The 15195-nt window shown below is 43.0% G+C and overlaps 1 protein-coding gene across 1 annotated transcript in view; it reads left to right on the top strand.

Moving 5' to 3' along the window:
• The window catches only part of SNX16 (sorting nexin 16), a gene marked incomplete in the record, with an annotated part of 195458 nt that overhangs the window by 153946 nt on the left and 26317 nt on the right, over nucleotides 1-15195 (top strand). The window contains 1 exon segment of the mRNA XM_053715164.1: nucleotides 1477-1593. Within this exon segment, the coding sequence (XP_053571139.1) occupies nucleotides 1477-1593 (117 nt within the window).

The raw sequence follows: 15195 nt of genomic DNA, 5'->3' as shown, positions 1-15195 counted from the left end.
TCTGCCCCAGAACTCTGCTACGGCTTATTGTACCGCAAGTCCCTAAGATTCAAGAGCGCGGGTCTCACCTGCATGAGGATGTTTGGTGTTGCAAAGGCATTTGATGGCAATGATGTAGCTGGCCTTGAGGCGATTACCTCCGCTGTTCAGGTGCAGGCCCCATAGCCCTCCCGGTGGTGCAGCACAGGTCCGGCAAGCAATAAGACAGTATCGCTACCAATTAGAGCCCAGATGGCATGAGCGCAAGTTGTGGGGAAAGGTCTATGCACATTTAGGTAGCGTTATACGGCATATTGGTCAGGCTATGCACATAATGAGCTAATTTTGCCCTGTAGGGAGACCGGAGCTCACACAAGTGCAGCCGTCTCCATTGAGCGCTGGCTCCGCCCCCACAATAAAGTATTTTTTATATAAGAGTAGTGAATTTAAGCAGTTAAAGGGCCATGAAAGCCCAATTTTTTCTTTCATGATTTAGATAGAGCACGTCATTTTAAACAACTTTGCGGTTTACTTCATTCTCTTGGTATCCTTTGTTGAAGGAGAAGCAATGCACTACTATGAGCAAGCCGAACACATCTGATGAGCCAGTAACAAGAGGCATATATGTGCAGCCACCAATCAGCAGCTAGTTTATAGAAGTGCATTGCTGCTCCTTAGCCTTCCTAGGTATGATTAATCAAAAGTATATCTTTGTATTTTTTTATTTTTTTTTAAATTATACCTAGGTAGGCTGAGGAGCAGCAATGCACTTCTATAAACTAGCTGCTGATTGGTGGCTGCACATATACCACTAAATACAGTAGAGTTGCATAACTAGCAAGTGCATAATAAAAGGACAATGCATGCAATAGCTCTTACTCTGAATTTCAAAAAAGCAGTAGATTTTTAAAAATATTTTTTTCTGACTTTCCCCCCTTTTTGCCGGCCCCCTGTATCATCTGATAGCCATTAGCCAATCACAGACTAGTATACGTATATCCTTTTAACTTATGCACATGCTCAGTAGTAGCTGACTCCTCTGAAAGTGTGAATATAAAAGGAATGTGCAAAATTTGATAATAGAAGTGAATTGGAAAGTTTCTTAAAACAACATGATCTATCTGATTAATGAAAGTTTAATTTTGACTTTAGTGTCCCTTTTAAAAAAGTGAAATACTTTTCAAACAAATGCACAATTGTGAGATACACAAATTTTTCTTACTAGTGGTATTACAGCGAACTACCATATACTGTCTAATATATTTCTAATCTGTTTACCAATGTTTTCAACAACCTAAGTTAAGTTAATGCTACCATATGTAGGTAATAAAGCTGTCTGTAAAAGAGATTGCCACCTGTATGCCCTTATATGGGACTCTTGTGCATTTTTCTTTTTAATAAATTAAATGGCGGTACAGAATGCAGCTAACTTTATCAGTTTTGTTTGGAACCAACGCATTTCATAAATAATAAATCCTAGAACTATCTGTTTTACAGAGAAGTGACGGTAGGGCAAGGAACTGCACGCAGGCTTTCCCGTGAAGAGAGCGAGTGCAGTGGAGAGGTAGAATCATCTGCAATAGAAGCAGATCAGGCTGCTCCTACAGACAACTGGTAAGATGGTGTTAAATATCAATCTGCGCACCGTTTTTTGGAAATGTTATTTTTGTGTGAGTATTTGGTTGCATCTGATACTATTCTATGCTAATAATTCATCTTAAAGGGATATTAAACTGTTGGGCACAAATTTAGTACAATTATTACTACTCTCCATGCTGCTGATTTTACTCCTGTTCCTCCAGCTCTCTTTTTCACAGTTCTTCTCTTATTTTAACCCTTTACAGGTGCTAGTTGGTGGAGCTCAGTGTTTTCATACTGGGCACCACCATTTTGGAACTCATATAATCTTGCAACCTGTGACAAAAATGGTGAACATTCACAGATTAGTGATGCTGCCAGCTTTTTGACAGCTGTATTGTTAACTCTGGGTTAGCAAGTTCACTGTTGGAATGCACGCAAATTCTGTTTTGGAGTGCAAGAATTCCGAAGCGCTATGATGGCAGCGCCCACTATGAAGTTGGGGAGTTTGACCAACTAGCACCAGTAAGGGGTTTAAATCGGAGAATGGCTTTGTAAAGGAGACAAAACTATAGCATAGTGAGTAGTAACCATGCTGTTGTGCCCAGCAGTTTAATGTCCCTTTAAACCTGTACTGTTCTCACTTTCATATAAAGCTTACCAGTTCTATTAAAAGAATATAGTACTTTACCTTTAAAATTCTTAAAGTTTGTTTGGTTTTTGTTTTTTAGATGATTTTTTTTAATGTTATGTTTTAGAGTGGAATTAATATTAATTCACTGTTTTAGTTAATAGAAGTAAAAGTGGTACAGCTTACTGTGAGATAGAAAATAAGTGAATTAAACTTCAAATTTCTCCAACATAGGTGTGTCCGGTCCACGGCGTCATCCTTACTTGTGGGATATTCTCTTCCCCAACAGGAAATGGCAAAGAGCCCAGCAAAGCTGGTCACATGATCGCTCCTAGGCTCCGCCTACCCCAGTCATTCTCTTTGCCGTTGTACAGGCAACATCTCCACGGAGATGGCTTAGAGTTTTTTAGTGTTTAACTGTAGTTTTTATTATTCAATCAAGAGTTTATTTTAAAATAGTGCTGGTATGTACTATTTACTCAGAAACAGAAAAGAGATGAAGATTTCTGTTTGTATGAGGAAAATGATTTTAGCAACCGTTACTAAAATCCATGGCTGTTCCACACAGGACTGTTGAGAGGAATTAACTTCAGTTGGGGGAACAGTGAGCAGTCTCTTGCTGCTTGAGGTATGACACATTCTAACAAGACGATGTAATGCTGGAAGCTGTCATTTTCCCTATGGGATCCGGTAAGCCATGTTTATTAAGATAGTAAATAAGGGCTTCACAAGGGCTTATTAAGACTGTAGACTTTTTCTGGGCTAAATCGATTCATTATTAACACATATTTAGCCTTGAGGAATCATTTAATCTGGGTATTTTGATAAGATTATATCGGCAGGCACTATTTTAGACACCTTATTCTTTAGGGGCTTTCCCAAATCATAGGCAGAGCCTCATTTTCGCGCCGGTGTTGCGCACTTGTTTTTGAGAGGCATGACATGCAGTCGCATGTGTGAGGAGCTCTGATACATAGAAAAGACTTTCTGAAGGCGTCATTTGGTATCGTATTCCCCTTTGGGCTTGGTTGGGTCTCAGCAAAGCAGATACCAGGGACTGTAAAGGGGTTAAAGTTAAAAACGGCTCCGGTTCCGTTATTTTAAGGGTTAAAGCTTCCAAATTTGGTGTGCAATACTTTTAAGGCTTTAAGACACTGTGGTGAAATTTTGGTGAATTTTGAACAATTCCTTCATATTTTTTCGCAATTGCAGTAATAAAGTGTGTTCAGTTTAAAATTTAAAGTGACAGTAACGGTTTTATTTTAAAACGTTTTTTGTACTTTGTTATCAAGTTTATGCCTGTTTAACATGTCTGAACTACCAGATAGACTGTGTTCTGAATGTGGGGAAGCCAGAGTTCCTTCTCATTTAAATAAATGTGATTTATGTGACAATGACAATGATGCCCAAGATGATTCCTCAAGTGAGGGGAGTAAGCATGGTACTGCATCATTCCCTCCTTCGTCTACACGAGTCTTGCCCACTCAGGAGGCCCCTAGTACATCTAGCGCGCCAATACTCCTTACTATGCAACAATTAACGGCTGTAATGGATAATTCTGTCAAAAACATTTTAGCCAAAATGAACACTTATCAGCGTAAGCGCGACTGCTCTGTTTTAGATACTGAAGAGCATGACAACGCTGATAATAATGGTTCTGAAGGGCCCCTAAACCAGTCTGATGGGGCCAGGGAGGTTTTGTCTGAGGGAGAAATTACAGATTCAGGGAACATTTCTCCACAAGCTGAACCTGATGTGATTACGTTTAAATTTAAGTTGGAACATCTCCGCGCTCTGCTTAAGGAGGTATTATCCACTCTGGATGATTGTGACAATTTGGTCATCCCAGAGAAGCTATGTAAAATGGACAAGTTCCTAGAGGTCCCGGGGCTCCCAGAAGCTTTTCCTATACCCAAGCGGGTGGCGGACATTGTAAATAAAGAATGGGAAAGGCCCGGTATTCCTTTCGTCCCTCCCCCCATATTTAAAAAATTGTTTCCTATGGTCGACCCCAGAAAGGACTTATGGCAGACAGTCCCCAAGGTCGAGGGAGCGGTTTCCACTTTAAACAAACGCACCACTATACCCATAGAAGATAGTTGTGCTTTCAAAGATCCTATGGATAAAAAATTAGAAGGTTTACTTAAAAAGATGTTTGTTCAGCAGGGTTACCTTCTACAACCAATTTCATGCATTGTCCCTGTCGCTACAGCCGCATGTTTCTGGTTCGATGAGCTGGTAAAGGCGGTCGATAGTGATTCTCCTCCTTATGAGGAGATTATGGACAGAATCAATGCTCTCAAATTGGCTAATTCTTTCACCCTAGACGCCACTTTGCAATTGGCTAGGTTAGCGGCTAAGAATTCTGGGTTTGCTATTGTGGCGCGCAGAGCGCTTTGGTTGAAATCTTGGTCAGCTGATGCGTCTTCCAAGAACAAGCTACTTAACATTCCTTTCAAGGGGAAAACGCTGTTTGGCCCTGACTTGAAAGAGATTATCTCTGATATCACTGGGGGTAAGGGCCATGCCCTTCCTCAGGATCGGCCTTTCAAGGCCAAAAATAAACCTAATTTTCGTCCCTTTCGTAGAAACGGACCAGCCCAAAGTACTACGTCCTCTAAGCAAGAGGGTAATACTTCTCAAGCCAAGCAAGCTTGGAGACCAATGCAAGGCTGGAACAAGGGAAAGCAGGCCAAGAAACCTGCCATTGCTACCAAGACAGCATGAAATGTTGGCCCCCGATCCGGGACCGGATCTGGTGGGGGGCAGACTCTCTCTCTTCGCTCAGGCTTGGGCAAGAGATGTTCTGGATCCTTGGACACTAGAAATAGTCTCCCAAGGTTATCTTCTGGAATTCAAGGGGCTTCCCCCAAGGGGGAGGTTCCACAGGTCTCAGTTGTCTTCAGACCACATAAAAAGACAGGCATTCTTACATTGTGTAGAAGACCTGTTAACAATGGGAGTGATTCATCCTGTTCCATTAGGAGAACAAGGGATGGGGTTCTACTCCAATCTGTTCGTAGTTCCCAAAAAAGAGGGAACGTTCAGACCAATCTTAGATCTCAAGATCTTAAACAAGTTTCTCAAGGTTCCATCGTTCAAGATGGAAACCATTCGAACAATTCTTCCTTCCATCCAGGAAGGTCAATTCATGACCACGGTGGATTTAAAGGATGCGTATCTACATATTCCTATCCACAAGGAACATCATCGGTTCCTAAGGTTCGCATTCCTGGACAAGCATTACCAGTTTGTGGCACTTCCTTTCGGATTAGCCACTGCTCCAAGGATTTTCACAAAGGTACTAGGGTCCCTTCTAGCGGTACTAAGACCAAGGGGCATTGCAGTAGTACCTTACTTGGACGACATTCTGATTCAAGCGTCGTCCCTTCCTCAAGCAAAGGCTCACACGGACATCGTCCTGGCCTTTCTCAGATCTCACGGATGGAAAGTGAACGTGGAAAAGAGTTCTCTATCTCCGTCAACAAGGGTTCCCTTCTTGGGAACAATAATAGACTCCTTAGAAATGAGGATTTTTCTGACAGAGGCCAGAAAAACAAAACTTCTAGACTCTTGTCGGATACTTCATTCCGTTCCTCTTCCTTCCATAGCGCAGTGCATGGAAGTGATAGGTTTGATGGTAGCGGCAATGGACATAGTTCCTTTTGCGCACATTCATCTAAGACCATTACAACTGTGCATGCTCAGTCAGTGGAATGGGGACTATACAGACTTGTCTCCGAGGATACAAGTAAATCAGAGGACCAGAGACTCACTCCGTTGGTGGCTGTCCCTGGACAACCTGTCACAAGGGATGACCTTCCGCAGACCAGAGTGGGTCATTGTCACGACCGACGCCAGTCTGATGGGCTGGGGCGCGGTCTGGGGATCCCTGAAAGCTCAGGGTCTTTGGTCTCGGGAAGAATCTCTTCTACCGATAAATATTCTGGAACTGAGAGCGATATTCAATGCTCTCAAGGCTTGGCCTCAGCTAGCGAGGGCCAAGTTCATACGGTTTCAATCAGACAACATGACAACTGTTGCGTACATCAACCATCAGGGGGGAACAAGGAGTTCCCTGGCGATGGAAGAAGTGACCAAAATCATTCAATGGGCGGAGTCTCACTCCTGCCACCTGTCTGCAATCCACATCCCAGGAGTGGAAAATTGGGAAGCGGATTTTCTGAGTCGTCAGACATTGCATCCGGGGGAGTGGGAACTCCATCCGTAAATCTTTGCCCAAATCACTCAACTATGGGTCATTCCAGACATGGATCTGATGGCCTCTCGTCAGAACTTCAAAGTTCCTTGCTACGGGTCCAGATCCAGGGATCCCAAGGCGGCTCTAGTGGATGCACTAGTAGCACCTTGGACCTTCAAACTAGCTTATGTATTCCCGCCGTTTCCTCTCATCCCCAGGCTGGTAGCCAGGATCAATCAGGAGAGGGCGTCGGTGATCTTGATAGCTCCTGCGTGGCCACGCAGGACTTGGTATGCAGATCTGGTGAATATGTCATCGGCTCCACCATGGAAGCTACCTTTGAGACGAGACCTTCTTGTTCAAGGTCCGTTCGAACATCCGAATCTGGTCTCACTCCAGCTGACTGCTTGGAGATTGAACGCTTGATCTTATCGAAGCGAGGGTTCTCAGATTCTGTTATCGATACTCTTGTTCAGGCCAGAAAGCCTGTAACTAGAAAGATTTACCACAAAATTTGGAAAAAATATATCTGTTGGTGTGAATCTAAAGGATTCCCTTGGGACAAGGTTAAGATTCCTAAGATTCTATCCTTCCTTCAAGAAGGATTGGAAAAAGGATTATCTGCAAGTTCCCTGAAGGGACAGATTTCTGCCTTGTCTGTGTTACTTCACAAAAAGCTGGCAGCTGTGCCAGATGTTCAAGCCTTTGTTCAGGCTCTGGTTAGAATCAAGCCTGTTTACAAACCTTTGACTCCTCCTTGGAGTCTCAACTTAGTTCTTTCAGTTCTTCAGGGGGTTCCGTTTGAACCCTTACATTCCGTTGATATTAAGTTATTATCTTGGAAAGTTTTGTTTTTGGTTGCAATTTCTTCTGCTAGAAGAGTTTCAGAATTATCTGCTCTGCAGTGTTCTCCTCCTTATCTGGTGTTCCATGCAGATAAGGTGGTTTTACGTACTAAACCTGGTTTTCTTCCAAAAGTTGTTTCTAACAAAAACATTAACCAGGAGATTATCGTTCCTTCTCTGTGTCCGAAACCAGTTTCAAAGAAGGAACGTTTGTTGCACAATTTGGATGTTGTTCGCGCTCTAAAATTCTATTTAGACGCTACAAAGGATTTTAGACAAACATCTTCCTTGTTTGTTGTTTAATCCGGTAAAAGGAGAGGTCAAAAAGCAACTTCTACCTCTCTCTCTTTTTGGATTAAAAGCATCATCAGATTGGCTTACGAGACTGCCGGACGGCAGCCTCCCGAAAGAATCACAGCTCATTCCACTAGGGCTGTGGCTTCCACATGGGCCTTCAAGAACGAGGCTTCTGTTGATCATATATGTAGGGCAGCGACTTGGTCTTCACTGCACACTTTTACCAAATTTTACAAGTTTGATACTTTTGCTTCTTCTGAGGCTATTTTTGGGAGAAAGGTTTTGCAAGCCGTGGTGCCTTCCATCTAGGTGACCTGATTTGCTCCCTCCCATCATCCGTGTCCTAAAGCTTTGGTATTGGTTCCCACAAGTAAGGATGACGCCGTGGACCGGACACACCTATGTTGGAGAAAACAGAATTTATGTTTACCTGATAAATTACTTTCTCCAACGGTGTGTCCGGTCCACGGCCCGCCCTGGTTTTTTAATCAGGTCTGATAATTTATTTTCTTTAACTACAGTCTCCACGGTATCATATGGTTTCTCCTATGCAAATATTCCTCCTTAACGTCGGTCGAATGACTGGGGTAGGCGGAGCCTAGGAGGGATCATGTGACCAGCTTTGCTGGGCTCTTTGCCATTTCCTGTTGGGGAAGAGAATATCCCACAAGTAAGGATGACGCCGTGGACCGGACACACCGTTGGAGAAAGTAATTTATCAGGTAAACATAAATTCTGTTTTCTCCAACATAGGTGTGTCCGGTCCACGGCGTCATCCTTACTTGTGGGATATTCTCTTCCCCAACAGGAAATGGCAAAGAGCCCAGCAAAGCTGGTCACATGATCCCTCCTAGGCTCCGCCTTCCCCAGTCATTCTCTTTGCCGTTGTACAGGCAACATCTCCACGGAGATGGCTTAGAGTTTTTTGGTGTTTAACTGTAGTTTTTATTATTCAATCAAGAGTTTGTTATTTTAAAATAGTGCTGGTATGTACTATTTACTCTGAAACAGAAAGGTGATGAAGATTTCTGTTTGTAAGAGGAAAATGATTTTAGCAACCGTTACTAAAATCGATGGCTGTTTCCACACAGGACTGTTGAGAGGAATTAACTTCAGTTGGGGGAAACAGTGAGCAGACTTTTGCTGCTTGAGGTATGACACATTTCTAACAAGACGATGTAATGCTGGAAGCTGTCATTTTCCCTATGGGATCCGGTAAGCCATTTTTATTACATAAGAAAAAAAGGGCTTCACAAGGGCTTTTAAGACTGTAGACATTTTCTGGGCTAAAACGATTGATATATAAGCATATTTTAATACTTCATAGCTTTGAGGAATTATTTTATTCTTGGGAATTATGTAAAATAACCGGCAGGCACTGTATTGGACACCTTATTCTCTAGGGGCTTTCCCTAATCATAGGCAGAGCCTCATTTTCGCGCCTCTATTGCGCACTTGTTTTTGGGAAGCATGACATGCAAATGCATGTGTGAGGAGCTCTGATACATAGAAAAGACTTTCTGAAGGCGTCATTTGGTATCGTATTCCCCTTTGGGCTTGGTTGGGTCTCAGCAAAGCAGATACCAGGGACTGTAAAGGGGTTAAATATAAAAACGGCTCCGGTTCCGTTATTTTAAGAGTTAAAGCTTTCAAATTTGGTGTGCAATACTTTTAAGGCTTTAAGACACTGTGGTGAAATTTTGGTGAATTTTGAACAATTCCTTCATATTTTTTCGCAATTGCAGTAATAAAGTGTGTTCAGTTTAAAATTTAAAGTGACAGTAACGGTTTTATTTTAAAACTTTTTTTGTTCTTTGTTATCAAGTTTATGCCTGTTTAACATGTCTGAACTACCAGATAGACTGTGTTCTGTATGTGGGGAAGCCAAGGTTCCTTCTCATTTAAATAGATGTGATTTATGTGACACAAAATTTAGAGAAAATGATGCCCAAGATGATTCCTCAAGTGAGGGGAGTAAGCATGGTACTGCATCATCCCCTCCTTCGTCTACACCAGTCTTGCCCACACAGGAGGCCCCTAGTACATCTAGTGCGCCAATACTCCTTACTATGCAACAATTAACGGCTGTAATGGATAATTCTATCAAAAACATTTTAGCCAAGATGCCCACTTATCAGCGAAAGCGCGACTGCTCTGTTTTAGAAAATACTGAAGAGCGTGAGGACGCTGATGATATTGGTTCTGAAGTGCCCCTACACCAATCTGAGGGGGCCAGGGAGGTTTTGTCTGAGGGAGAAATTTCAGATTCAGGGAAAATTTCTCAACAAGCTGAACCTGATGTAATTACATTCAAATTTAAATTGGAACATCTCCGCGCCCTGCTTAAGGAGGTGTTATCTACTCTGGATGATTGTGAGAATTTGGTCATTCCAGAGAAATTATGTAAAATGGACAAGTTCCTAGAGGTCCCGGGGCCCCCCGAAGCTTTTCCTATACCCAAGCGGGTGGCGGACATTGTAAACAAAGAATGGGAAAGGCCCGGCATACCTTTTGTCCCTCCCCCTATATTTAAGAAATTGTTTCCTATGGTCGACCCCAGAAAGGACTTATGGCAGACAGTCCCCAAGGTCGAGGGGGTGGTTTCTACTCTAAACAAACGCACCACTATACCCATAGAAGATGGTTGTGCTTTCAAAGATCCTATGGATAAAAAATTAGAGGGTTTGCTTAAAAAGATGTTTGTTCAGCAAGGTTACCTTCTACAACCAATTTCATGCATTGTTCCTGTCACTACAGCAGCGTGTTTCTGGTTCGATGAACTAGAAAAGGCGCTCAATAAAGATTCTTCTTATGAGGAGATTTTGGACAGAATTCATGCTCTCAAATTGGCTAACTCTTTCACCCTAGACGCCACTTTGCAATTGGCTAGATTAGCGGCGAAAAATTCTGGGTTTGCTATTGTGGCGCGCAGAGCGCTTTGGCTAAAATCTTGGTCAGCGGATGCGTCTTCCAAGAACAAATTGCTTAACATTCCTTTCAAGGGGAAAACGCTGTTTGGCCCTGACTTGAAAGAGATTATTTCTGATATCACTGGGGGCAAGGGCCACGCCCTTCCTCAGGATAGGTCTTTCAAGGCCAAAAATAAACCTAATTTCTCCAACATAGGTGTGTCCGGTCCACGGCGTCATCCTTACTTGTGGGATATTCTCCTCCCCAACAGGAAATGGCAAAGAGCCCAGCAAAGCTGGTCACATGATCCCTCCTAGGCTCCGCCTACCCCAGTCATTCTCTTTGCCGTTGTACAGGCAACATCTCCACGGAGATGGCTTAGAGTTTTTTAGTGTTTAACTGTAGTTTTTATTATTCAATCAAGAGTTTGTTATTTTAAAATAGTGCTGGTATGTACTATTTACTCTGAAACAGAAAAGAGATGAAGATTTCTGTTTGTATGAGGAAAATGATTTTAGCACCGTAACTAAAATCCATGGCTGTTCCACACAGGACTGTTGAGAGCAATTAACTTCAGTTGGGGGAACAGTGTGCAGTCTCTTACTGCTTGAGGTATGACACATTCTAACAAGACGATGTAATGCTGGAAGCTGTCATTTTCCCTATGGGATCCGGTAAGCCATGTTTATTAAGATAGTAAATAAGGGCTTCACAAGGGCTTATTAAGACTGTAGACTTTTTCTGGGCTAAATCGATTCATTATTAACACATATTTAGCCTTGAGGAATCATTTATTCTGGGTATTTTGATATGATTATATCGGCAGGCACTGTTTTTGACACCTTATTCTTTAGGGGCTTTCCCTAATCATAGTCAGAGCCTCATTTTCGCGCCGGTATGGCGCACTTGTTTTTGAGGACAGCATGGCATGCAGCTGCATGTGTGTGGAGCTCTGATACATAGAAAAGTCTTTCTGAAGGCATCATTTGGTATCGTATTCCCCTTTGGGCTTGGTTGGGTCTCAGCAAAGCAGATTCCAGGGACTGTAAAGGGGTTAAATATAAAAACGGCTCCGGTTCCGTTATTTTAAGGGTTAAAGCTTCCAAATTTGGTGTGCAATACTTTTAAGGCTTTAAGACACTGTGGTGAAATTTTGGTGAATTTTGAACAATTCCTTCATACTTTTTCGCAATTGCAGTAATAAAGTGTGTTTAGTTTAAAATTTAAAGTGACAGTAACGGTTTTATTTTAAAACGTTTTTTGTGCTTTGTTATCAAGTTTATGCCTGTTTACAATGTCTGAACTACCAGATAGATTGTGTTCTGACTGCGGGGAAACCTAGGTTCCTTCTCATTTAACTATATGTATTTTATGTCATAAAAAAATTTAGTATAAATGATGCCCAAGATGATTCCTCAAGTGAGGGGAGTAAGCATGGTACTGCATCATCCCCTCCTTCGTCTACACCAGTCTTGCCCATACAGGAGGCCCCTAGTACATCTAGTGCGCCAATACTCCTTACTATGCAACATTTAACGGCTGTAATGGATAATTCTATCAAAAACATTTTAGCCAATATGCCCACTTATCAGTGAAAGCGCGACTGCTCTGTTTTAGAAAATTCTGTAGAGCATGAGAGCGCTGATGATATGGTTTCTGAAGGGCCCCTACACCAGTTTGAGGGGGCCAGGGAGGTTTTGTCTGAGGGAGAAATTTCAGATTCAGGAAACATTTCTCAATAAGCTGAACCTGATGTGATTACTTTTAAATTTAAGTTGGAACATCTCCGCGCTCTGCTTAAGGAGGTGTTATCCAATTTGGATGATTGTGATTATCTGGTCATTCCAGAACCACTATGTAAAATGGAAAAGTTCTTAGAGGCCCCGGGGCCCCCCGAAGCTTTTCCTATATCCAAGCGGGTGGCGTACATTGTTAGTAAAGAATGGGACAGGCCCGGTATACCTTTAGTACCTCCCCCCATATTTATAAAATTGTTTTCCTATAGTCGACCCCAGAAAGGACTGATGGCAGACAGTCCCCAAGGTCGAGGGGGCGGTTTCTACTCTACACAAGCGCGCCACTATACCCATAGAAGATAGTTGTGCTTTCCAAGATCCTATGGATAAAAAATTAGGTCTGCTAAAGATGTTTGTTCAGCAAGGTTCCCTTCTACAACCATTTGCATGCATTGTCCCTGTCACTGCAGCCGCGTGTTTCTAGTTTGATGAGCTAGGAAAGGCGATTATTAGTAATTATTCTTCTTATGAGGAGATTATGGACAGAATTCGTGCTCTTAAATTGGCTAATTCTTTCACCCTAGACGCCACCTTGCAATTGGCTAGGTTAGCGGCGAAAAAATTCTGGGTTTGCTATTGTGGCGCAGAGCGCTTTGGTTAAAATCTTGGGCAGCGGATGCGTCTTCCAAGAACAAATTGCTTGACATTCCTTTCAAGGGGAAAACACTCTTTGGCCCTGACTTGAAAGAGATTATCTCTGATATCACTGGGGGCAAGGGCCACGCCCTTCCTCAGGATAGGTCTTTTCAAGACCAAAAATAAACCTAAGTTTCGTCCCTTTCGCAGAAACGGATCAGCCCCAAGGGCTACGTCCTCTAAGCAGGAAGGTAATACTTCTCAAGCCAATCCAGCCTGGAGACCTATGCAAGGCTGGAACAAAGGAAAGCAGGCCAGGAAACCTGCCACTGCTACCAAGACAGCATGAAATGCGGGCCCCCGATCCGGGACCGGATCTGGTGGGGGGCAGACTCTCTCTCTTCGCTCAGGCTGGGGCAAGAGATGTTCTGGATCCTTGGGCGCTAGAAATAGTCTCCCAAGGTTATTCTCTGGAGTTCAAGGGGCTTCCTCCAAGGGGGAGGTTCCACAGGTCTCAGTTGTCTTCAGATCACATAAGAAGACAGGCATTCTTACATTGGGTAGAAGACCTGCTAAATATGGGAGTGATTCATCCTGTTCCATTAGGAGAACAAGGGATGGGGTTCTACTCCAATCTGTTCATAGTTCCCAAAAAAGAGGGAACGTTCAGACCAATCTTAGATCTCAAGATCTTGAACAAGTTTCTCAAGGTTCCATCGTTCAAGATGGAAACCATTCGAACACTCCTTCCTTCCATCCAGGAAGGTCAATTCATGACCAAGGTGGATTTCAAGGATGCGTATCTACATATTCCTATCCACAAGGAACATTATCGGTTCCTAAGGTTTGAATTCCTGGACAAGCATTTCCAGTTCGTGGCGTTTTCTTTCGGATTAGCCACTGCTCCTAGGATTTTCTCATAGGTACTAGGGTCCCTTCTGGCGGTGCTAAGACCAAGGGGCATTGCTGTAGTACCTTACTTGGACGACATTCTGATTCGAGCGTCGTCCCTTCCTCAAGTAAAGGCTCACACGGACATTGTCCTGGCCTTTCTCAGATCTCACGGATGGAAAGTGAACGTGGAAAAGAGTTCTCTATCTCCGTCAACGAGGGTTCCCTTCTTGGGAACTATAATAGACTCCTTAGAAATGAGGATTTTTCTGACAGAAGCCAGAAAAACAAAACTTCTAGACTCTTGTCGGATACTTCATTCCGTTCCTCTTCCTTCCATAGCGCAGTGCATGGAAGTGATCGGTTTGATGGTAGCGGCAATGGACATAGTTCCTTTTGCGCGCATTCATCTAAGACCATTACAACTGTTCATGCTCAGTCAGTGGATTGGGGACTATTCAGACTTGTCTCCAAAGATACAAGTAAATCAGAGGACCAGAGACTCATTCCGTTGGTGGCTGTCCCTGGACAACCTGTCACAAGGGATGACCTTCCGCAGACCAGAGTGGGTCATTGTCACGACCGACGCCAGTCTGATGGGCTGGGGCGCGGTCTGGGGATCCCTGAAAGCTCAGGGTCTTTGGTGTCAGCCGCTCTGGAATCAATCCGGGATGTAACCCAACTGCTAGCGTGAATTGAAAGCACACGCTAGCACACTGAGAAATATCCAGGACGTGACCCACTCAGGAAGCAGATTAGAAGATAACAAAAATGAATATTGTTCCAGAATGCAGGAAAGCCACAAAGGATAAAACGTCCCTTTAAGTAGTACAAAGAACAAAAAGGAAATGCTCTTACTTTGAAGCTTCTGAAAAAAGGTCCTCTTTAGCAGGCTTGTAAAACAAAGGAAAAGTTCTCTTTTGCAGCTTGTAAAAGTATAATGTCCCTTTAAGCAGGTTTATAACAAACAGAAAGGCAAAGTTCTCTTTTGCAGCTTGTAAAAGTAAATGTCCCTTTTAAGCAGGTGTATAACAAACAGAAAGGCAAAGTTCTCTTTTGCAGCTTGTAAAAGTATAATGTCCCTTTAAGCAGGTTTATAACAAACAGAAAGGCAAAGTTCTCTTTTGCAGCTTGTAAAAGTAAATGTCCCTTTTAAGCAGGTGTATAACAAAGAATAGGTTTAAAGGTAAAGGCCAAAGCAAGGTCAGGCAGGCAGAAGTCGGCATCCAAATATCAGCAAAAGGTATAGGCAAAAGACAGGGTCAGGCAAGCAGAAGTCGGCATCCAAGTGTCAGCAAAAGGGTAATAGCTACAGGCAAGGTCAGGCAGGCAGAAGTCAATGTCCAAATATCAGCAAGTAGGGATTAGGCAAGAGGCTTGGTCAGGCAGGCAGAAGTCGGTACACAGAAGAATAAAACTGATATGGTACTCACAATCCAGGGAAACAAACAAACGGGCCCAGATTCAGATCTCCCGCCGAGATTTAAAGGG

This window comes from Bombina bombina, chromosome 5, assembly GCF_027579735.1.
Source record: "Bombina bombina isolate aBomBom1 chromosome 5, aBomBom1.pri, whole genome shotgun sequence".
Taxonomy (NCBI): Eukaryota; Metazoa; Chordata; class Amphibia; order Anura; family Bombinatoridae; genus Bombina; species Bombina bombina.
Note: the sequence above shows the minus strand (reverse complement) of the source record. Positions and strands in the feature narration are given on the sequence as shown.